Raw genomic sequence first — 25,969 nt, 5'->3', positions numbered from 1 at the left:
TATTTCGTAGTGCATTTCTTTTAGACAATAAATGAAAATTAAAAAAATCCCACCTGCGCTTTCTCAATAATATTTTTACAGTGTGTTGTACTACTTTTGGGACAAATTATATCAAAATTATAGAAAACTTCATCGGCTCTAACTCAAAATATGGACAATTTCATGCTGAGGGGGTCTTCAAATCTTTTGACAGCCTCCGAAGTGCTAATTTTTAACATTTTTCAGCTGGACCAAATCACTACTTTACTTTAAAATTCATGACCCAAATTTTTTTACAGTGTCATTTCACCCCCCTACTTACTATTTGAGTCATAAAACATGGAGAAATAAATTCGGAAGGGGTATAAAAAAAATCGACAAGTAACACACTGTCCACACTAGGGACTATATTCGTGGACAACGAAAATCAAAGGACGATAACTGTGTACCCGGACCTAATAGGGTAGAAAAAGTTGACCAATCTTAATGAAACTTGGTATGACTAAAGCTTATTCAATTATAAGACTGCTTACAAAGTTTCATGGCAATAGGATATATATTATAGACAATATGACTAATTCTATATTCAACTTTGAGTGTTAAATTTAGACGTTAAAATTGAAAATTTTCAACTATCAACATTTGGGGCTTAAAAAATGTAAATATTGCAAAAAAATACTTTTGAAATGCCTTAATATATAATATATTATGTATTAAAAGCATTAGAGTACTCATTTGATTTATCAGACTTATCATAATTATTAAAAAGTCAAATTTATATGAGCCTGTGGCTAAAAATGGAGGTTTTCCAATGAAGGGGGGCCTTACATGAAGATGTAATATTTTCCAGCAATTTTAAATTTGTAAAGCTTTTTGGTTATAAATAATCCTTACATATGTATTTAATGTACTTTAAATGGAAAGAAAACTTACAAATAACATATCACATTAGTTTAAAAGGGTCTTAGGCCAAGTAAGACTGAAAATAATTTAGGGTCAATTTAGGCCGTATCACATATTTACATTTAAAAATGCATATTGAAGCTATATGAAATAAAATTTTGTGTCTTTTCTATCATTTCTATACTCAGGTGACATGATACAATAAATCTGAGCACAAAAAGACTCTTGCATTCAACTTTTTTTGCAAACAGTATGGTCTGATACAAAGATTTTTCACTTTTTAGTGAAAAACATGCATGCAATTTTAGTCTCAACAGGCTTATATTTGAACCACTTGCTATCCTACAGAAGAAAAGAAAGATATTATGTGACATAAAACAGGTACAAAAGACATTGTTAAGTGCTTTTTATACAAATTTAGTGAGGTCTTTATAATGGACTTCAACTTTTATGTTCCAAGCTCCTCACATTTAACTTGATCTAAACAGGGCGTTAGACGAGGACCATATATACAACACATTTTGAACATATTGTCTGAGATAATCTTCTTTTCTGTAGATTCAGAGTTCACAAAAGAGTAATACAACTGGATTGAAGCATAGAAACACAAATATTGACACATAAAAACCTGTCAGATAGAAAGTCAGAATGCCACTTATGCATCAAAATTGAAAAAGCTATGAAATGCTTATTTTGACCATAAAATGCCAAAATTGGTCATTTTTGCAGAAATTCTATCAAATAAAAGTTTAAATCCTTTAGTTTTATGCTATTTGAAAAATTGACACCATCAAATCATTCAGGGAAGTTGCCAAAGTACAGATTCTATATTTCCTGATTTCACCTCTTAGGTCCGAGTACACAGTTATTTCGTAGTGCATTTCTTTTAGACAATAAATGAAAATTAAAAAAATCCCACCTGCGCTTTCTCAATAATATTTTTACAGTGTGTTGTACTACTTTTGGGACAAATTATATCAAAATTATAGAAAACTTCATCGGCTCTAACTCAAAATATGGACAATTTCATGCTGAGGGGGTCTTCAAATCTTTTGACAGCCTCCGAAGTGCTAATTTTTAACATTTTTCAGCTGGACCAAATCACTACTTTACTTTAAAATTCATGACCCAAATTTTTTTACAGTGTCATTTCACCCCCCTACTTACTATTTGAGTCATAAAACATGGAGAAATAAATTCGGAAGGGGTATAAAAAAAATCGACAAGTAACACACTGTCCACACTAGGGACTATATTCGTGGACAACGAAAATCAAAGGACGATAACTGTGTACCCGGACCTAATACCATTTTGGTTCAAATTTGAACCATGTGACTTTAAAGTTGATGTCAGATTTGGTGGATATACATACAAGAAATTTATTCTAGATTATAACTGGGGTAAAATTACTTACTAAACTGGAAACTTTGTATGGTTATGTGCCACAGTTTATGTAGATTGATACATCTCTCTACACTTACAGATAAAGTCTGAACATTATTGTCATTTCCACTCATACTTATCATTAATAATTGGAAACTCAATGCATGTATTTCCTCGGGCTATGATTTGCATTAAGGTTCATTTCTGACATGACATGATTGCATATTGATCTCAAAGAGCTTTGCATTCTTTTATTGTATGAAATATCTGTTTTAATGCTTTTTAGACAGAAATGACATTTTGATATTAACAGATTGAAGTTTGAAGTTAAAATATTAAATTCTGTGAATATATTTAAGGTCTTTGTCAAATATTTGCTTTCTGATACTTCAGTAGAGATTAGACCTTTTGCTGTACAATCACTTCATATATGTTCAGTCACTGTTCAGGCATTTCAGTGAACACTGTGTAGCACAGATAAAAACGTGAAAATAAATCAAACAGATATTATTTTACTGTTAAAAAAATTTGGAACAATGCTGGAATTGCTGCAGTTGAAATGCCTGAAAAATTGATAAAATCTATTTTCCTATGACATTGCAGTGGTATCCATTAGAGAATGTACTATATGACTCCATTTTTTTGGTCTTGCTTTGTTTTGCTTCACTGAATCTGAGTTTTAAATGTTATGTATTTTTCATATGGGGTGTGTATGAATAAGTTCTAATAAAATTCCACTGATATTTTGCATAGTGTTGCATTAGCTTTCTGACATCAGTGTTGCAAGCAATATATAATATTCTCCATAAATTTTCATATAGTTTGTGCTTTAAAAAAAAAAAGAATACAATTTTTGTATTGAGTTTTCAGTGATGTTTTGCTACTGAATAGTTCTTGGAAAACAGCTGTGTCTATAGGAGATAAGAAGAATCTTGAACTTTTAAATTTTTGTTGATAATAAAAATATATTGTAGGTGAGAAGAATGTTCTTTCTATTGGAAATGGTGATCCAGCACCTGTATCTATTGAGTAAGTTTTCAGATTGTGGCTATCACACTTTACAGATTTTTATTGACCACCTTGAAGAGGGGGTATATAGATATGCTCCTGTCCATCTGTCTGTTAGTCTATCTGTCACAAGTTTGATTTTACGAATGATAACTAAAAAACCGCTTGACCAAATGTCTTGGACCATTTAAAACAGGTCAAGTTTGATATTGATGGTTTTGACATTTACTTTCAAGATTTATGCTCCATAGTTTCCTTAAAAGTTGGGTTTTCTTCTGTTTCTAGATGTTAATGGTAATACTGCTTGACCAAATCTTTATGTGGATTTTAGTGGGTTTGACTTTTACTATTCAAAATTTATGACCCTTGGTTACCATAATAATAAGATTTATTAATTTTCCATTCGAGAGTTATGCCCCTTAGTTTTCTTAAAACCTTTATTTTTTTGGTTTCCAAGTAATAATAAAAATTACCTTGGACAAAGTCTTTTTAGACTTTAAGTACAATAATAATAATAAATATATATTACATTCAATTTGAATTTTGGTTACCATTTAGAGTTTTCCTGCAAATAGGGGTATCTGGGATCCCTAGATTGCCTAATTCAAGTTTTGTACTTAATAAAGTCTTTAAACTTCCATATTTGACAATAAATTGTCATTTGCAGTCAAGATAATTGTAGAAATATGAAATGTTGTATTATTGCCAGTATGATAACAAACTGGTAAGAAAAAAAATACAAAATAAAAAAAGTTTCACTGTATCAATTTCAAGAATGAACACAAGCAATTACCTTATTTGAACCAATCACAAGAAAATGACAATGGTAGGACAACAAGTAAAATAGACAATTGATTGACATCTCTGAATTATTTTTAAGATATTCTATTGACAAGATGGAAGGCAGTCAGGGCTTCATCATTGATGCCAAGATCATGATATGTTTTCCTATTGATGGTGATTTGTTCTGTGCACCTGATGGAGGAATTCATATCTTAAAACAGCAAACATTACCAATTTGTTCTCAAGAGTTTTATGACTGGTTAAAAGGTAAAATTAACTGCTGTATGAAATAAAGTTGTGCAGCTCATAATCACACCTCTGCATATGGCTGAGTCACAAAGCTTTACTCTACTTTATATAATCACACCTCTGCATATGGCTGAGTCACAAAGCTTTGCTCTACTTTATAAAATCACACCTCTGCATATGGCTGAGTCACAAAGCTTTGCTCTACTTTATAAAATCACACCTCTGCATATGGCTGAGTCACAAAGCTTTACTCTACTTTATATAATCACACCTCTGCATATGGCTAAGTCACAAAGCTTTGCTCTACTTTATAAAATCACACCTCTGCATATGGCTGAGTCACAAAACTTTACTCTACTTTATATAATCACACCTCTGCATATGGCAGAGTCACAAAGCTTTACTCTACTTGATATAATCACACCTCTGCATATGGCTGAGTCACAAAGCTTTACTCTACTTGATACAATCACACCTCTGCATATGGCTGAGTCACAAAGCTTTACTCTACTTTATATAATCACACCTCTGCATATGGCTGAGTCACAAAGCTTTGCTCTACTTATATAATCACACCTCTGCATATGGCTGAGTCACAAAGCTTTGCTCTACTTGATATAATCACACCTCTGCATATGGCTGAGTCACAAAGCTTTGCTCTACTTATATAATCACACCTCTGCATATGGCTGAGTCACAAAGCTTTACTCTACTTGATACAATCACACCTCTGCATATGGCTGAGTCACAAAGCTTTACTCTACTTATATAATCACACCTCTGCATATGGCTGAGTCACAAAGCTTTACTCTACTTGATATAATCACACCTCTGCATATGGCTGAGTCACAAAGCTTTACTCTACTTGATATAATCACACCTCTGCATATGGCTGAGTCACAAAGCTTTACTCTACTTGATATAATCACACCTCTGCATATGGCTGAGTCACAAAGCTTTGCTCTACTTTATAAAATCACACCTCTGCTTATGGCTGAGTCACAAAGCTTTACTCTACTTTATGTACATCCTAACATGTATTCTGCAAACTTTCTCCTTCTTTTTGTGATATTCTGTGTTTTTATGCCTCTGCTGTAGCGGTGTTTAAGTTTAAGTTTTACCCTTGTCCGTCTGTACGTACGTACTAACGTACGTTCCAAAATTGGTTTCTGTTCTCTAACTTGAGTTTGCCTCAACCAAATGTTATGACACTTATACACAATGCTTATTAACACAAAACACAGATCAAGTTTGAATTTTGGTGGCATCACTTTAACCGTTCTAGAGTAATGCCCCTTTATAAATGGAAAAATTGCAAAATTTTTAGTTTCCATTCTCTAACTTAAGTTTGCCTCAACCAAATATTATGAAACTTATACACAATGCTAATTCCAACAAAACACAGATCAAGTTTTAATTTTGGTGGCGTCACTTTAACCGTTCTAGAGTTATGCCCCTTTATAAATGGAAAAATTGCAAAATTTTTAGTTTCCTTTCTCTAACTTAAGTTTGCCTCAACCAAATGTTATGAAACTTATACACAACCGTTCTAGAGTTATGCGTGTTTACAAATAGAAAAATTGCTGAATTTTTAGTTTCTGTTCTCTACTTAAGTTAGCCTCAACCAAATGTTATGAGAATTACACACAATACTTATTACCACAAAACTCAGATCAAGTTCAAATTTGGGTATCATCACTTTTACCGTTTTTCAGTTATGTCCCTTTATAACTACATGATATGCAAGTGGGGGCATCATCTGTGTCCACATGTGGACACTATCCACATTTATTTATTGTAATTCATTGACATTGTGAAGTAAGGAATCGAACGGTGTTTTTTGTAAGTTTTCAAAATTTACGATAGAGTTGCATTTTGCATTATGAGCAGTCAGCCAATTGACATACTGATATAACTTAAAAATCAGTGTGAAAGAGTTCACGTTTATTTCGCATGGTATTTTAATCTTTATTTTCATTTAAGATCGTTTCAGTCGTTGATATAACAATGAAAAGTTGACTGATCTATGCTTAGTTGCCACATGTCAATAATAACTCAGTTTTCTCGGGAATCTGATTATTTTTTTTATTTTTTTCATCAGAACATTTGGTACGTTGAATATTGCCGAAATCCGCCTAAACTAACAATATCCATGTGGAATTTATCGAAAACCAAAGCTGTTGTAAAATCATCTGACCTTCCGACATATCTATCATGTCAGACCCATTGTCAGGGACAATGTTAACAATTTCGATCTATAAGGTCCGATAAAAATATTTTTTTAAAATCCGAAACCAACAGTGCCAAAGTTTACCTGTCAAAAATGCTACCTCTATAAATTGAAAATGTAAAAGCCCGAGTGTATTTAAACGGCCCAACATGTCCAATTCTAATTAACAAGAGATAATAGTTTGATAGAACAATCAACAGGTGATCGAATATTAATTACTCGATACGGCTTCATTTATGGCACACGCAAAGGATGAATAAAGGTCAAATGAAGGTAAATACCGGCATTAATAGAAAAGTGGAATGTTGTCAAAAGTTTAAACACCGTCATCGATTGGAAGGTTTTGATTCCGAAAAAACATTGAATAAACTCTGCAAAGAAAAACTCACTATTTCACACTCCAGTGCGAACATTAAAGGACCTTCAGCATGATCGAGAAGTTGCGAACTGACAGCAGGGTCAATGACTCAAAGACAATACACATCCTCCCCAGTGTTAAGATTATCAACCCCACAAACTGTTACAAGGATCAGGATTAGTTTAGCAGGTTGGGGAGGTTCCTCTTAAATGGGTTAAGCCATTTTCAACTGATTTTTATACGCCCGTTTACTGGACGTATTATGGTATACTGTTGTCCTGTCCGTCTGTCCGTCCGTAGTCAACATGTCGGACTCAAAAACGCTTTAGATTTTACGTTTCCGAGTTGTGGGGTTTTATTCAATGAAAAAGGGGGATTTTCCAGTTTTCGGACAATTACTCAAAAACATTTTCACTGATTTGCAAGAAACTTTAATGAATTGTTTATATCTATTGACATGAGCTCCCTTTCAATTTTTATAAATTTTAGATTATATGTTTCTGAGTTATGGGGTTTTATTCATTAAAAAAGGGGGATTTTCCATTTTTTGGACAATATCTCAAAAATGCTTTCAGCAGTTTTCATGAAACTTTGGTGAATTGTTTATATCTATTGACCTAAGCTCCCTTTTGATTTTTATAAATTTTAGATTTTATGTTTCCAAGTTATGGGATTTTATTTATAAAAAAGGGGTGATTTTCCAGTTTTCAGACAATATCTTTAAAGTGCTTTGAGCAGTTTTTATGAAACTTTGGTGACTGGTTTATATCTATTAAGATAACCTCCCTTTAGTTTTTCATAAATTTCTGATATGACATTGAGAAGGTATTGAACTTTATTCTTTGAAAACGGGACGGGCCTATCATGTGCTCATGGCGCAGCTGTTTATTATAGTTTGTTCTTATGTTGTGCTGTTACACCACTGTCCCAGGGTAAGGGGAGGGTTGAGCGCCGACAAACATGTTTAACCCTGCCTTATTCTGTATATGCCTGTCAAAAGTCAGGAGCCTGTAGGACAATGGTTGTCGTTGGTACATGTCTGTCATACTTGTTTTTCGTAAATTGTTTTGTTTTAAATTAGGCCGTTAGTTATCTCAATTTGATTGTTTGATATTTTTCATGTCAGGGCCTTTTATAGCCGACTATACGGTATTGGTTTTTCTCATTGTTGAAGGCGGTATGGTTGCCTATAATTGCTTTCATCCACTTCATTTGAACTTGGGTGGATAGTTGTCTCATTGGCAATCATACCACATCTCCTTATTTTTATATTACATACATGACTTAACAAAAATATGGTAGTATCAGGCTTTCTCAGAGTTGGACATAGAAAATCACAAACAATAATTGGTGACCTGGCATGGTAATTACTTTTATTTATACTTGGAATTATTTACTTTTTTGCTCGGAATATTTTTTTGAAGAATAACGATTATCTGAGAAAGAGTGGACACTTAGAGATGCATTATTATATTCACACCAAACCATCATGACGAAATGGAATATTGGTTTATTTTAAACTCAAGGTGAATAACCAAAAATGATGAAAATTGAAATTGACCCTAAATATTCAAGTGCACATTGTTGAATATAAAACAAAAAATCTATTTGTTTGTAGAAAAAGTTAATCCTGAGTTGCTCTGTAGACGGTAACATTTTATATTAAAAGATATTTGTGCATTAATATACTCATACAATAATATGTTATTTGGAAATGCAATGTAGAATTATCATTTCCATGCCATAATAATTGAAAAATGTCTATATATCTGATGTTGTTAGCCTTTCCTGAAAAGTAATGTTTGATTATAATCAATCTGGGCTATAAAATCATAAATCCTGTAGGTAACTGCCTTTTCAGCCCATTCGCGCTTTGATTAAGGAATGATTCCTTTTGGTTGTGGACCAAATTATTTTCAGTAGTCCAAGCAATCACGATCTAAATCTGATAAACATGTAATTATATGTGTGTTTTTACAAATTATTCTGTTATTTAGAAGTCTAAATGAAAGCAATTTTAACTTTTGTTACTATTTTTTCTCATTTAGACTGTAAGACAGTTACACCAGCTGATATCATATTTGTTTTGGATGAGTCTGGAAGTGTTGGCCAGGAGCAGTTCACTTTGGCCTTGGAAGCTATATCAGAGACCACAGACAAACTGGCCGTAGGGGAAAATCTGATTCGTGTTGGGATGTCTATGTTTGGAGGAACTGGCACCTCTAGAACAGGTTTTGACCTGGATACCAGCTATGACAAAACTGTAATAAGTCAGAATATACTTAAGATATCCTATAATAAACAAGGATATACCGATATTGGTGATGCTTTGAGGTATGCATGTGAAGACATGTTTGTTTCCAGCAAGGGAGACAGAGGAGATGATGTAAAGAACTATGTAGTGTTGATGACAGATGGACAGTCCAATAGAGGGAGTACACAGACAGGAGTGAATACCTGTAGAAATAATGATGTAACAATCATAGCTGTGGGGATAGGTGATGGTATTAGCAGGACTGAGTTGTTATCTGTTGTACAGGATCCTAACCATTTCATCAATACAACTTATGTTGAACTACACGAAACTCTACCGGACATTGTTACAAAATATATAGACTGTAGTGCAGGTAGGTTAAGGTAGAAAGTTTATGATTCATCTGAATTTCGCATAAAATACTCAAACAGAATTCCGTAAAATGTATGATTTTTAACCAGGTTTTACAACAGAAATCCAATAATTAATTTGGGGTAGTACTGGGAGCAGACAGGTGTATGGGCTGGTAGGTGGTTCCAGCTGTTTCCAACTTAAGACTCTTCAACCAATGATATATTGTTAATGATGACAAAATGGTGGTCAAGTTCAATTTTGAAGATTTTCACTTTGTCATTTAGAAGTTATAGTCATTGATTGATTGGGGAATGGCTGATTATCTTGTTTCTGTGCAATTGCTTGTGAACTATTTAACCAAAGCTTTTAAAATTTTGATATATTGTGACTTGTGACAAAAATAGAGTTTGAGTTTGATATTGACCGTTGTCACTTTTGCTGTCCTTGATTTATTGGAAAGTGGCACATAATGTTGCTATGCTTGATTCAATTGTTTTCCAATTTGAATATGTTATTTTTCAAGACAAAATAGAGGTCCGGATTTGTCTTGATCACTTTCAGGTTTGCCATTCAGATTTTTATGCCAATCATTGCTTTGACAATGACACAAATAAATGTAAGAAAAACTTGGTTTTTTCTGTCATTTTAACAGCCTCTTGTTCTTTTATTTATATGCATCAGTAATGATATGCTGAAAAAAAATGCAGCAGCAGGTCCTATAATAAATCACTAGTCAAAGATTGAGATAAGAAAACATAAATAGGTTATGTATAAGTTATTTATAAACAAAAAAACATGGCCACCACTGTCAATCTTTGATTATGTCTAATTTATGATTTTTATACGCCCGTCTTCAAGCCGTGACGTATTATGGTATACCATTGTCCATCCGTGGTCAACACTTCACAATAACTAAAAAATGCTTTCACCAATTTTTATGAAACTTTGGTGAATTGCAATTGTTTATATCAACTGACGTAAAGGAATCATTCCTTAATCAAAGCGCGAATGGGCTGAAAAGGCAGTTACCTACAGGATTTTTATAAATTTTAGATTTTACTCTTTTGAGTTATGGGATTTTATTCATAAAAAATATTTCTGTTTTGTGTAAATGGGTACCACTGTGGTGCATGTTCTTAAAAAAAAAAAAAATTGGGGGGTGGGGGTGTCTATTTGAGCAGTGCTTGCTGTATTTCTAGTTGATCATACAAATTCATTTAAAGCATAAAGACAAGCTAAAAGGGCGACATGCATATCATGAGCTCATTATGGCACAGCTCTTTATCTTAAATCTTCTCATCTGATGAAGATTATAATTATGAGAACTGGGAGCGATGCTAATAGATATAGGAAGATGTGGTATGAGTGCCAATGAGACAAATCTCCATCCAAGTTACAATTTATAAAAGTAAACCATTATAGGTCAAGGTACGGCCTTCAACACGGAACATTGGCTCACACCAAACAGCAAGCTATAAAGGGCCCCAAAAAATTACTAGTGTAAAACCATTCAAACGGAAAAACCAACGGTCTAATCTATATAAAAATGAGAAACGAGAAACCCGTATGAACTACATAAACAGACGTCAACTACTGTAATCAGATTCCTGACTTAGGACAGGTGCAAACATTTGCAGCGGGATTAAATGTTTTAATGGTACCAAACCTTCTCCCTTTTCTGAAACAATAGTATAACATCACAACATAGAAAAACACACTATAAAATATCAATTGGAAGGCTTAACTCAATCAAAAAACGTAAATTAACACACAATGAACGAATAAATTTGACCTGTGACACCTGAATGCAAATACATAGTTAATAAAAAATTACAAGGGATAAATAATTAAAGTCAAAAGTAAATAAACAGGTTTAAACAAAGTTAAAGTATGATATCACTGTGAAATTTCAAACAATTTTTAGAAAATCATCACTTTTGAAGAAACCTGCGTCATATTATACACAGGTAAATGAAAATAATTTTGTTGTTAAGTATACTACTTCTTCTGTGTGTATAAAATTTTCCGTTTAGGTATACCAAGAAATAAGCATGTATATTGTGAGGTATTATCACAGTACAAAAACATTTAATTTCATTTCAGATATTTCATCTTTAATTTCTGATTGGTTAAAACAAGCTGATATGGAAGTTTTGGATGGAGTAAAAGAAGGTGGGAAACAACTGATACTAAAAAGGCTTGGCCTTTATGATTTTTTCAGTGGACCTTACTGTGACAGGGAGAGAAAACCCTTCACTCCAAATGTTGGCGGATGGAATAATGGTAATTTAACATGCATAAAAGGAGGAATAAAACAGTGGTTAAATACTGATCAATATATATTTGTATAGTGTTTATATTTATTTTCATACTAGTTTGGAATATGCATTATAAAGAAAAGGAAAGTTATTCTTTGTGACAATATTAAAGTTTAGGATAAAACAGTTATTATCTGCAAGATGAGTTCCATTGTCAGAAAAAAGAATTCTTTACAACCATAAATAAGGTGAAGCATGTCCCTATTTTTTTCCCCCGTGAGACGCGATGCGGGGACATAGAAAGACTGGGTGTCCGTCCATCCGTCAGTGCTTTTGTTCGACAGGTCTGGTTAGCGCTCTCACATATACAGTTCTTGCCAGATTTTTTTATCAGCAATGTCTTGGATAAGTTCTAAAATCAGTGTGCTGATCAACTATTTTTAAAAGAGTTATGCCCCTTGGAAATATTAATTATTTGGTAGATTTCATTGTTCTCTCATGTGTACAAAACTTACCAGATTTTATTGAAACTCATATCATAGATTTATATGAGCAATTCCTCCGACAATTTAGAAAATCAGTGCCGATCAAATATTTTTAAAAGAGTTATGTCCCTTGGAAATATTACATTTATTGGAAATTGCATTGTATTTGCTCTCAAGCCTTCATTTCTTTAAGATATTTATAAAAAAAATTAGATAACAACAAAAAGAAGTTTTTTTTAGTTATTGCCCATGGATAGATAAAAATATGTATATATATATAGGGACATTGGAACTCTGTTCTTTTATTAATAATTAAAATACCAGCACCTTGCAATTGTCTGTAATATCTTATGAATATTTACATTAAATTCACTTGAAAGAATTATTTTCAATTCATGATATGTGCATTTTTCATTATTTCTATACCAATAAGGCATATATGCTTTCTTATAGAATTATCTGTCTACGTCTTGCTGAACACTTGTTTAGCTCAACTTCCTGAGAGACCAGTATAGGCTATTGCTGTCACTTAGGGAATGCAATATAAGGGTAAAAATGCAATTAATTTCTGCTGGTATTATCTTGAAAACTGTTAAATATATAGAAAATCTGATGGCACAAAAATATTTAGAATGAATTTATTTCTACCAAAAACATCAGATGACTCCTCATAGACATTGTTGCCTTTAAATGATGATTTTGACAGGTCAACATCATACTTCTAACAACTAGTGTGTTATGACTTTGATCCATTGTCCAATAAAATCTTGAAAGTCAAGGTCATATATGACTACTCTAATGACATTTACTCAAAATTATCTTGATTCAGAAGGTCAAGGTAAAATGTAGTGCATGTGTTGAAACTATTACTAGTCTTTTTTAGTCAGCTGCAGTAATGCTTGTCACTATGTTTGTCAATGATCCCAAAAAATATATGTATCTTACCCTATATCATATCTGTTATTTCAAGGTCACACCTATTAAACTTATATATAATTAAAAAAGAGAGAGAAGATGAAAGGGGCATTCCAAAATCATAAGTCCAATAAAAACAGGCAATAGCATGGCAAAAAATAAAAACGACAAAAGAACAAACACCTATAAGAAACATTTCCTAAAAACATTAAGACTGAGCAACCTTCAATCATTGTTAAAATTACCATCATTATCATGTCATGCCAAATTAAAAATTTTATTTTGATTAACCTAAATAGGGGTTGATGTCTTAATTTATGGAGATTTCTAGTATATATTTAATTTTATCTTTATGTTACAGAGTGTCCATTAGGAACATTCGGAATACAAGACCTACCAGACAACATGGCATGCCATTTTAAGGACACTTGTACTGGAATAGAATGCTGTATAGATATTCCTGGTCTTGGTCTAACCTTACATCCATTTATCATCATAGACCCATGTGAATATACAGTAAACTATGGTGTCAACACAATTAATGAAACTATCAGGCTTATTAACTATGAATGGGGTATGTTTTTAATGTCATATGTAATGCTTTTCTCTGAAGCTTGTAGCAGGCTATGATAACCACTATATAACCTTCTATTTCAAGATTTTGTCTGTCTATTTTCATTTAAATTATAAAATATTTGATCTTTAAGAACAAAACATGTGAACAGTACTTATTTGTTGTGTTTATATTTGTAATTTTTTATTTCCAAAAGTCATTTAATGGCAAAATTTTTGTTGAAGGGGATTCAACTTGAACTTTACATGTTTTAAAATCAATGTTAATAGTTTGCTTTGTTTACATACATTATACAAATTTCATGAAGTTTTCAGACATGTTGCATATTAGGACAAATACAGACATTCTGTTGAAAGTCTTAATTTATACTATCATATAATAATAAGCTTATTCACTATGATAAATGTATTCCATTCATGAGTTTACAAAACACTTGAAACTCACAAGATCAGAGATATTGTAAAAACTACCTATTTCTAAATCTAATATCACAAATTAATCCTTGAAGTTATAAGAAAAATTTATTTTTAAGTTTTTATACGACCGCAAAAAAATTTTGTGGTCGTATATTGGTATGACGTTGGCGTCGTCGTCTTTGTCGTCGTCGTCATCGTCGTCGTCTGAAGACACATTGGTTTTCGCACTCTAACTTTAGTTTAAGTGAATGCATCTCTATGAAATTTAAGCATAAGGTTCAATACCACAAAAGGAAGGTTGGGATTGATTTTGGGGGTTATGGTACCAACAGTAAAGGAATTAGGGGCCAAAAAGGGGCAAAAAATAAGCATTTTTGTAACTTCCACACAAAACTTGTGTGTTAGTGTATGGATCTATCTGATATTGTATCACAAGGTTCCATATCACACAGGGAATGCTGGGATTGATTTTGGGGGTAATTGCCTCAAAATATTAGGAATAAGGGGCCAAAAAAGGGGCAAAAAACAAGCATTTTTCTAGTTTCATGACAATAACTTGTGTGTAAGTGTATGGATCTTTCTGAAATTGTACTACATGTACAAGGTTCCATATCACAAAGGGAAAGCTGGAATTGAGTTTGGGGGTAATTGCCCAAAACGTTTAGGAATAAGGAGCCAAAAATAAGCATTTTTCTAGTTTCCAGACAATAACTTGTGTTCAAGTGTATGGATCTCTCTGAAATTGTACTGCAAGGTACCATACCACAAAGGAAAGGCTGGGATTGATTTTGGTGGTAATTGCCTCAAAATTTTAGGAATTGAGGGCAAAAAATGGGCCAAAAAACAAGCATTTTTCTAGTTTCAGGACAATTACTTGTGTGTAAGTGTATGGATCTTTATGAAATGGTACTACAAGGTTCCATATCACAAAGGGAAAGCTGGGTTTGAGTTTGGGGGTAATTGCCCTAAACGTTTCAGAATTTGGGGCCAAAAAACAAGCATTTTTCTAGTTTCCAGACAATAACTTGTGTTCAAGTGTATGGATCTCTCTGAAATTATACTGCAAGGTACCATACCACAAAGGGAAGGCTTGGATTGATTTTGGGGGTAATTGCTTAAAAATTGTAGGAATAAGGGGCAAAAAAAGGGGCAAAAAACAAGCATTTTTCTAGTTTCCAGACAATAACTTGTGTTCAAGTGTATGGATCTCTCTAAAATTGTACTGCAAGGTACCATACCACAAAGGGAAGGCTGGGATTGATTTTGGGGGTGATGAATAATAAGGGGATTCAAAAAATTGGGGGAGGGGGGGGGGGGATTTTTTTTTCTTTAAAATTTTCCATTTTAAATTGGTTATTTCTGATTTATATATAAAAGCAAATAATAATGATATGGTTTGAATAGGTAAATTAAAAAAAAATTTAAGTTCTAAGACCACATTCATTCTGTGTCAGAAACCTGTGCTGTGTCAAATATTTAATCACAATCCAAATTCAGTGCTGTATCAAGCTTGAATGTTGTGTCCATACTTGCCCCAACTGTTCAGGGTTCGACCTCTGCGGTCATATCAAGCTGCGCCCAGCGGAGCATTTTATTAAATATATTTAGTTTGGGAAAAATCAAGTTTCTCAAACGGATTGATTATTTTTTTATAATCAATGAGTGTTTTGTTTGATTTCAGTTCTTCAATTGTCAAAATTAAATTATGATGTCAAATATCCTTGCTTTCCTCTTTTTTTGCCTGATGGAGTTGCATAGCAATTACACATTTTTGCAGATGATTGAAAAAGAATGATTAAGTTTGCATATCTTTTTAAAATAATTTAATAGAGAAACCAATTCCACCACTGAATCTCGTGCGAAACGACATTTTTCACCTGGACAGTTCAAATTTAGATATTTAAAACACACTGCAAGCCTCACGTTTTAAATTTATCCTAGCATATTCAGTGCAGTAGTATTTCAATGATGTGTTTAATCATTTTAGGAAAAACAGAAAAGATCAATCTTGCTGGTGGTGTAATACAATTACAGTAAGTGACTTCTTTATTGGTCATAAAATTTCTGAATTTGATTTGACCCTGTATATTTATATATGTTATTCATAAATATTTTCATGTGAAAATGAATAAAGGGCTGTACTGTTAATATTCATAACAGCAATGCTTACTTTTCATTAGCTTTACCCCATTGATAATCCTTATCTTTATCCAACAAAGAGTCTGGAGTTATTAACAAAATTTTGGTCCATTTTCAAACCATGGAAGAACTAATATTAAGGGGATATTTAACAACCTTGACTAACCATGAATGTCTCTCATGATTGGAAAACATGAAAGTCAAATCTTTTTTCAGGTGCATCTGGGAGGTGGGTGGGGGTGGGGGGAAAGACATAGTTATTTTGATTCTACAACATTTTATGATTGAAAACTCTCTCTGTTTAAATATACTATCATCATTGTAATAGCTTTAATATTTAATTCACTCTGAAAGTACTCGTACATGTGACAGAGTTGTCAATTCATAACTGGAGATTTGAAAATTTTCAGCTGGAGTTTGGGCCTAATAACTGGAGATATTTAATCAACATATTTATCGCCATTTTCAATGTTCATTTTGATGATAAAGCTGCATATTTCCCCCTTTTATTTAAGATGACAGTATTGCTATTAATGTATTCTCTCTGTATTGGTACCATGTGAAATATTTGTCAGCAGGAAGCTGTACTATTTGTATGTGATTTTTTACCTTCCCTCATCTTTGTCATTATTAGTGTGTTTCTCAGTTCCGTCATCCATTAATTATTTATGTGTTTCATAGTGTTATTCCTTTGTACTAGTTAATTTTAATTTAGCCAGATTTAGCATAAACGCTCTGGCATTGGTTTTGAGGATGGGAGTCTTTAACGACCATGACTGGCTATACAGCTCATGCACGGTTGGGTTTACTAACTGGTGGTGTTTAATGACCTTGACTGGCTGGTAAGCCCTTGCTCGGTTGGTGGTCGGGTTTGGAAGGTCAATACATTTCTTATAAATTTCAATTTAAGCATTGAAAAGAAGTATAGATCTCTCAAATAATTTTCAAAATAATATTTTTAGCTCACCTGACCTGAAAGGTCAAGTGAGCTATTCTCATCACTTTGCGTCCGTCGTCCTGCGTCCGTCGTCCGTCGTCCGTCGTCCGTAAACTTTTACAAAAATCTTCTCCTCTGAAACTACTGGGCCAAATTTGACCAAACTTGGCCACAATCATTATTGGGGTATCTAGTTTAAAAAATGTGTCCGGTGACCCAGCCAACCAACCAAGATGGCCGCCATGGCTAAAAATAGAACATAGGGGTAAAATGTATGGGGCTTATATCTCTGAAACCAAAGCATTTAGAGCAAATCTGACACATGGTAAAATTGTTTATCAGGTCAAGATCTATCTGCCCTGAAATTTTCAGATGAATCTGACAACCCGTTGTTGGGTTGCTGCCCCTGAATTGGTAATTTTAAGGAAATTTTGCAGTTTTTGGTTATTATCTTGAATATTGTTATAGATAGAGGTAAACTGTAAACAGCAATAATGTTCAGCAAAGTAAGATCTACAAATAAGTCAACTTGACCAAAATGGTCAGTTGACCCCTTAAGCAGTTATTGCCCTTTATAGTCAATTTTTAACCATTTTTCGTAAATTTTTGTAATCTTTTACAAAAATCTTCTCCTCTGAAACTACTAAGACAAATTTAACCAAACTTGTCCACAATCATCATTAGGGTATCTAGTTCAAAAAATGTGTCCAATGACCCCGCCCGCGAACCAAGATGGCCGACATGGCTAAAAAATAGTACATAGGGTAAAATGCAGTTTTTGGCTCATATCTCTGAAACCAAAGCATTTAGAGCAAATCTGATGAGTATAAAATTGTTCATTAGGTCAAGATCTATCTGCCCTGAAATTTTCAGACCAATCAGGCAACCCGTTGTTGGGTTGCTGCCCCTGAATTGGTAATTTTAAGGAAATTTTGCCGTTTTTATACGACCGCAAAAATTAAAAATTTTTTGGTCGTATATTGGTATGACGTTGGCGTCGTCGTCGTCGTCTGGCGTCGTCCGGCGTCGTCCGAAGACACATTGGTTTTCGCACTCTAACTTTAGTTTAAGTGAATGGATCTCCATGAAATTTTACCATAAGGTTCAATACCACGAAAGGAAGGTTGGGATTGATTTTGGGGGTTATGGCACCAACAGTTAAGGAATTAGGGGCCAAAAAGGGGCCAAAAATAAGCATTTTTGTAACTTCCAGACAATAACTTGTGTGTAAGTGTATGGATCTCTCTGACATTGTACCACAAGGTTCCATATCACATAGGGAAGGCTGTAATTGATTTTGGGGGTAATTGCCTTAAAATTTTAGGAATTAGGGGCCAAAAAAGGGGCAAAAAACAAGCATTTTTCTAGTTTCATGACAATTACTTGTGTGTAAGTGTTTGGATATTTCTTAAATTGTACTACAAGGTTCCATATCACGAAGGGAAAGCTGGAATTGAGTTTGGGGGTAATTGCCCGAAACGTTTAGGAATTGGGGGCCAAAAAGGGGCCAAAAATAAGCATTTTTCTAGTTTCCAGACAATAACTTGTGTTCAAGTGTATGGATCTCTCTGAAATTGTACTGCAAGATACCATACCACAAAGGGAAGGCTGGGATTGAGTTTGGGGGTGATGAATCATTAGGGGGTTCAAAAAATTTGGTGGAGGGGGGGGGGGGGGTTTTCTTTTTTTTTCTTTTTTTCCTTTTTTTTTTCTTTTAAAATTTTCCATTTTAAGTTGGTTATTTCTGATTTATATTTAAAAGCAAATAATAATGATATGGTAGGAGATACACACCAAACAGGATGTGTAAATTATTATACAATAAGTATTGTGCAACAGCAAGAAATTTTCAATTGCACAGTATTGCACAATAGCAAGAAATCTTCAATTGCACAGTATTGCGCAATAGCAAGAAATCTTCAATTGCACAGTATTGCGCAATAGCAAGAAATATCCAATAGCACAATATTGCGCAATAGCAAGAAATTGTCAATTGTACAGTATTGCGCAATAGCAAGAAATATTCAATTGCACAGTATTGTGCAAAAGAATATACTTCGTATAAATTGCTTATTTCTTGATCAATTTCAATGGGGTTTTATTCTTGAATTTTTGGGGTTCTTTAATATGCTGAATCTAACCATGTATTAAGTTTTTGGATTTTGGGCCCCGTTTTTAAATTGGTCCACATTGAGGTCCAAAGGGTCCAAAATTTAACTTTGTTTGATTTCATCAAAAATTGAATTATTGGGGTTCTTTGATATGCCAAATCTAACCGTGTATTTAGATTCTTAATTTTTGGTTCCGTTTTCAAATTGGTCTAGATAAAGGTCCAAAGGGTCCAAAATTAAACTTAGTTTGATATCAACAAAAATTGAATATATGGGGTTCTTTGATATGCTGAATCTAACCATGCATTTAGATTTTTGATTATGGGCCGAGTTTTCAAGTTGGTCCAAATCGGGGTCCAAAATTAAACTTTATTTGATTTCAACAAAAATTGAATATATGGGGTTCTTTGATATGCTGAATCTAACCATGTATTTAGATTTTTGATTATGGGCCCAGTTTTCAAGTTGGTCCAAATCGGGGTCCAAAATTAAACTTTGTTTGATTTCAACAAAAATTGAATATATGGGGTTCTTTCATATGCTGAATCTAACCGTGTATTAAGTTTTTGGATTTTGGGCCCTGTTTTTAAATTGGTCCACATTGAGGTCCAAAGGGTCCAAAATTAAACTTTGTTAGATTTCATCAAAAATTGAATTATTGGGGTTCTTTGATATGCCGAATCTAACAGTGTATTTAGATTCTTAATTTTTGGTTCCGTTTTCAAATTGGTCTACATAAAGGTCCAAAGGGTCCAAAATTAAACTTAGTTTGATTTTAACAAAAATTGAATTTTTAGGGTTCTTTGATATGCTGAATCTAAACATGTGTTTAGATTTTTGATTATGGGCCCAGTTTTCAAGTTGGTCCAAATCGGGGTCCAAAATTAAACTTTGTTTGATTTCAACAAAAATTGAATATATGGGGTTCTTTGATATGCTGAATCTAACCATGTATTTTGATTTTTGGGCCCCGTTATCAACTTTGTCCACATTGAGATCAAAAGGGTCCAAAATTAAACTTTGTTAGATTTCATCAAAAATTGAATTCTTGGGGTTCTTTGATATGCTGAATCTAACCATGTATTTAGATTTTGGATATTGGACCATAATAGGTGAATGTCCAATTTAAAATTTTTAAGTTCTTAGACCACATTCATTCTGTGTCAGAAACCTATGCTGTGTCAAATATTTAATCACAATCCAAATTCAGAGCTGTATCAAGCTTGAATGTTGTGTCCATACTTGCCCCAACTGTTCAGGGTTCGACCTCTGCGGTCGTATCAAGCTGCGCCCTGCGGAGCATTTTATTGGTTATTATCTTGAATATTATTATAGATAGAGATAAACTGTAAACAGCAATAATGTTCAGCAAAGTAAGATCTACAAATAAGTCAACATGACCAAAATTGTCAATTGACCCCTTAAGGAGTTATTGCCCTTTATAGTCAATTTTTTATAATTTTCATAAATTTTGTAAATTTTTGTAAATTTTTAAAAGTATTTTCCACTGTAACTACCGGGCCAAGTTCATTATAGATAGAGATAATAGTAAGGAGCAAGAATATTCAGTAAAGTAAGATCTACAAACACATCACCATCACCAAAACACAATTTTGTCATGAATCCATCTGTGTCCTTTGTTTAATATGCACATAGACCAAGGTGAGCGACACAGGCTCTTTAGAGCCTCTAGTTTTATTTGTCCTAAGACATTTAAAATTCATTACGGTAAATTACCATCCGTATATGATTCTTTGTTCAATTTGTATTTCATTCATATTCTTTTATCAATTTACATTATTTTAAGGGGGGTAACTTAAAACATGATAAAACAAGGGAAGTAACCCAAAATTTCCTTTAACTGTTTTCAAATACACAAAGCTTTTATTACATAACGGCAGTTAGCCTGAGGTAAAAGTCGTTGATTAACACCCAAGCTGTCAAGTGAAGCCATATAATTATCAAGTCCTTTGATTTACAGGAAAAAATTACCTTCATCAGTGACAAAAAATGTAATTAATGTTGACATCGATGGTAACAAGAAATAGAGACTGACAAATTTTTTGGGGTTCAATTTGAATTATTAATGGGAGGGACGGAAGAGGAAGAGGGCTTAAAAATTTGGAGATTTTGACTCCCGCCGGAAAATTCACCTGTCTTAGTACTTTTATTTGTGCCATGTGGGTCAAGAAAAGTTACATGTTCATAGATTCATTTATTTTTGTCCCCCGCACACGCTTTTGCATGGGACATAGAAATACAGGGCATCCGTGTGTCCATCCGTCCAGTCTTGTATGTGCTCTCACCTGTACAATTCTTGAACGGTTTTTATATAGGTTAATATCAGCAATATCTCGGACAAGTTAAAATGGTTGCCGATCGACTTTTTTAAAAGAGTTATGCCCCTCGGAAATATTAAATTTATGGAAAATGGCCTTTTTAACGCTCTCACGGGTACAATTCTTGCCAGATGTTTATAAATCTTATACTATAGGTTAATATCAGCAATATCTCGGACAAGTTCTATAATGGTGGCCGATCGACTTTTTTTAAGAGTTATGACCCTAGGAAATATTAAATTTATGGAAAATGGCCTCGTTAGCTCTCTCACAGGTACAATTCTTGCCAGATTTTTATAAAACTTATACTATAGGTTAATATCAGCAATATCTAGGACAAGTTATAATGGTGGCCGATCGACTTTTTTGAAAAGAGTTATGCCCCTTGGAAATATTAAATTTATGGAAAATGGTTTGTTAGCACTCTCACGGGTACAATTCTTGCCAGATTTTTATAAAACTTATACTATAGGTTAATATCAGCAATATCTCGGACAAGTTCTATAATGGTGGCCGATCGTTTTTTTTTTGACGGGACGTATTATGGTATACAAATGTCCGGCGTCCGTCCGTCTGTCCGTCCGGCGTAAACATGTCGCACCGTAACTTGAGAATGACTTATCCAATTTTCATGAAACTTAACATAGTTGTTTTTATACGCCTGTGAAATTTTTGACGGGACGTATTATGGTATACAAATGTCCGGCGTCCGTCCATCTGTCTGTCCGTCTGTCTGGCGTAAACATGTCGCACCGTAACTTGAGAATGACTTATCCAAATTTCATGAAACTTAACATAGTTGTTTCTTATGATGGTCAAACGATCTGTATACTTTTTGGTGAAAATAAGATTAAAACTTTTTGAGTTACGGGACTTAGTAACTAAAACAGGTGTGTGTTTTTTTTCACATGTCGCGCCGTATCTCAAAAACAATTTATGATTATTGCTTAAAACTTTACACACTTCTTAGTTATATTAATCTTAAGATCTGTATACTTTTTGGTGATGATTCAAAATTTTATTTTAGAGATATTGAGTATTTTGTTAAAAAAGGGGGAGGGGGTTTTCACATGTCGCGCCGTATCTCAAAAACAGTTTATGATTATTGCTTAAAACCTTACACACTTCTTAGTTATATTAACCTTAAGATCTGTATACTTTTTGGTGATGATTCAAAATTTTATTTTTGTGTTATTGAGTATTTTGTAAAAAAAGGGGGAGGGGTTTTTCCACATGTCGCGCTGTATCTCAAAAACAGTTTATGATTATTGCTTAAAATTTTACACACTTCTTAGTTATATTAATCTTAAGATCTGTATACTTTTTGGTTATGATTCAAAATTCTATTTTTGAGATATTGATTTTTTTTTTTTTAAAAGGGGGGGTTTTCACATGTCGCGCCGTATCTCAATAACGATTTATGATTATTGCTTAAAATTTTACACACTTCTTAGTTATATTAATCTAAAGATGTATACTTTTTGGTTTTGATTCAAAATTTTATTTAAGAGATATTGAGTTTTTTGTAAAAAAAAAAGGGGTTTTCTCATGTCACGCTGTATGTCAGAAACTATTTATGCGTATTGCATAAAAATTCACACACAAGACGATGGGCGTATCATGCGCTCATGGCGCAGCTGTTTATTTTAAAAGAGTTATGCCCCTTGGAAATATTAAATTTATGGAAAATGGTTTGTTAGCACTCTCAAGGGTACAATTCTTGCCAGATTTTTATAAAACTCATACTATAGGTTAATATCAGCAATATCTCGGACAAGATCTATAATGGTGGCCGATCGACTTTTTTTAAAAGAGTTATGCCCCTTGGAAATAATAAATTTATGGAAAATGGCCTCGTTAGCGCTCTCACGGATACAATTCTTGCCAGATTTTTATAAAACTTAAAGTATACTATAAGAAATGCCATTGAAGGTCTGTTTGAAATGTAATTTATTTTCTTTAAGATCATTAGGTCTCATTAGCGCTCTCACAGGTACAATTTTTGCCAGATTTTTTTTATAAAACTTATACTATAAATCAGTGCCTAACGACTTATTTTAAAAGGTTAATGCCCTTGGACTCCATAACATTTGACAGATGAAATATGAAATCGGTTGTTCTATTTTCCCAGGAAAGGAAGAAGGTTGATTGCTCCCTAACAGGTTAAACCCTGCTAAATTCTTTTATGTCCCTCTCTTAAACCAGGAATATGTTATCCAGCAGTAATCATTGGTTCCTGACTGCTATATATGTTTTTCATTTATTGTTGTACTATATATTAGGCCATTGGTTTTTGTCGAGCCTTCGACTTTTGTCGAAAAAGTGAGACATAGCGATCCTACATTCCGTCGTCGTCGTTGTCGTCGGCGGCGTCCACAAATATTCACTCTGTGGTTAAAGTTTTTGAAATTTTAATAACTTTCTTAAACTATTCTGGATTTCTACCAAACTTGGACAGAAGCTTGTTTATGATCATAAGATTATATTCAAAAGTAAATTTTGTAAAAAAAAAATTCCATTTTTTCCGTATTTTACTTATAAATGGACTTAGTTTTTCTGCCAGGAAACATTACATTCACTCTGTGGTTAAAGTTTTTGAAATTTTAATAACTTTCTTAAACTATCCTGGATTTGTACCAAACTTGGACAGAAGCTTGTTTATGATCATAAGATAATATTCAAAAGTAAATTTTGTAAAAAAAAAAAATTCCATTTTTTCCGTATTTTACTTATAAATGGACTTAGTTTTTCTGCCAGGAAACATTACATTCACTCTGTGGTTAAAGTTTTTGAAATTTTAACAACTTTCTTAAACTATCCTGGATTTCTACCAAACTTGGAAAGAAGCTTGTTTATGATCATAAGATAGTATCCAGAAGGAAATTTTGTATAATAAAAATTCTATTTTTTCCGTATTTTACTTATAAATGGACAGTTTTTCTGCCAGTTAACATTACATTCACTCTGTGGTTAAAGTTTTTAAAATTTTAACAACTTTCTTAAACTATCCTGGATTTGTACCAAACTTGGACAGAAGCTTGTTTATGATTAAAAGCTAGTATCTACATGGAAATTTTGTTCCATTTTTTCCGTATTTTACTTATAAATGGACTTAGTTTTTCTTCCAGTTAACATTACATACAGTCTGCAGTTTAAGTTTTTAAAACATTTATTAGATTCATAAACTATCCTGGATTTTTATCAAACTTGGACAGAAGCTACTTACAATCAAAAGATAGTATAGAGAGGAATATTTTTATTAATTTTTTTCCTCATTTTTGTTGAGCCTGCGATTAACAGCAAAAGTAGGCAAGACACTGGGTTCCGCGGAACCCTTACGAATTTTCTCTTGAATTTTCCCTTTTTGTTTTTTAAAGCCTAATATACAGTATGGGTTTATTCATTGCTGATAACCATAAAAGTCATCTGTTATTGTTCACATGTTATCTTTAGGTCTTCCTAGAAAGTTGACTCATTAGCAATTATGACAATTAAATAAGAAATTTTGATTGTAGAATGGTCATTAAAAAACCTCATGGGATGAAAAAGTTTATAATGTACCTATCAGCTAAAGCTTGCTTTGAAGAAAGATGTGTTCCAGATGTTAAGATATTTGATGGAACAGAGATTCCTCAGCCTATCTGTGATTTGTATGCTGATTACAATTTTAAAGGTAAAACTAAGTTACTATTCTATATGGTCATTTCATTAGGGAAATTAGAAACTTAGCATAACTTTTTCTTTTTACATTTTTTGTGGCCCCTTTTTTGTGGGCCTTTAAGATGTAGAAGAGAAGAAGAAGTCTGTTGCAGCAGGAATGAGATGTTGAATATAAGGGAAGTAATTTGCTGTGTTTGAATAAATCTATTTAAATAAGGGCTGTTCCATTTGAGCATACATTGCACTGATGGAAGGCAATTTCAAAATAAGGTAACCACACATAGAGGCAAGTTAATAGTTTTAATTACATTTTCACTGTACTTGACACCTGCCTATAGCTGAGATTTTAAAGTGCCTTTCTTGGGTCCCATTTGTGTTTGAATGGAATAGCACTGATCAAGAATTTTGATGCTAGGCTTTTTTGGTGCCCTTGTTAGCTCACCATATGGCAAAATCCTAGGTACTTTATTCATATGATTTGTACCATGTGACTTTGGCCCTTTTGATTAAATTACTTCCCTTAGTTGTATATTGAAACTATAAATTATATAAAATTTGCTGATAATCCAGTTTTTTTCCGTCTTGGATCTAATACTAACGTGTCTTTGAAAACTTCCTTTGGTGGACAAATCAT

General features: G+C 33.1%; 1 protein-coding gene across 1 annotated transcript in view; it reads left to right on the top strand.

Moving 5' to 3' along the window:
- The window catches only part of LOC127709610 (uncharacterized), a 46,835-nt gene extending 21,431 nt beyond the window's left edge, over nucleotides 1-25,404 (top strand). The window contains exons 13-19 of the mRNA XM_052215212.1: nucleotides 3,240-3,294; nucleotides 4,154-4,323; nucleotides 8,942-9,520; nucleotides 11,605-11,784; nucleotides 13,521-13,733; nucleotides 16,137-16,182; nucleotides 25,191-25,404. Coding sequence (XP_052071172.1) covers nucleotides 3,240-3,294; nucleotides 4,154-4,323; nucleotides 8,942-9,520; nucleotides 11,605-11,784; nucleotides 13,521-13,733; nucleotides 16,137-16,182; nucleotides 25,191-25,404 — 1,457 coding nt within the window. The remainder of the gene's footprint in view (nucleotides 1-3,239; nucleotides 3,295-4,153; nucleotides 4,324-8,941; nucleotides 9,521-11,604; nucleotides 11,785-13,520; nucleotides 13,734-16,136; nucleotides 16,183-25,190) is intronic.
- The last annotated feature ends 565 nt before the right edge of the window (nucleotides 25,405-25,969 follow it).

This window comes from Mytilus californianus, unplaced genomic scaffold, assembly GCF_021869535.1.
Source record: "Mytilus californianus isolate M0D057914Y unplaced genomic scaffold, xbMytCali1.0.p SCAF_7, whole genome shotgun sequence".
In the NCBI taxonomy this organism is placed as follows: Eukaryota; Metazoa; Mollusca; class Bivalvia; order Mytilida; family Mytilidae; genus Mytilus; species Mytilus californianus.
Note: the sequence above shows the minus strand (reverse complement) of the source record. Positions and strands in the feature narration are given on the sequence as shown.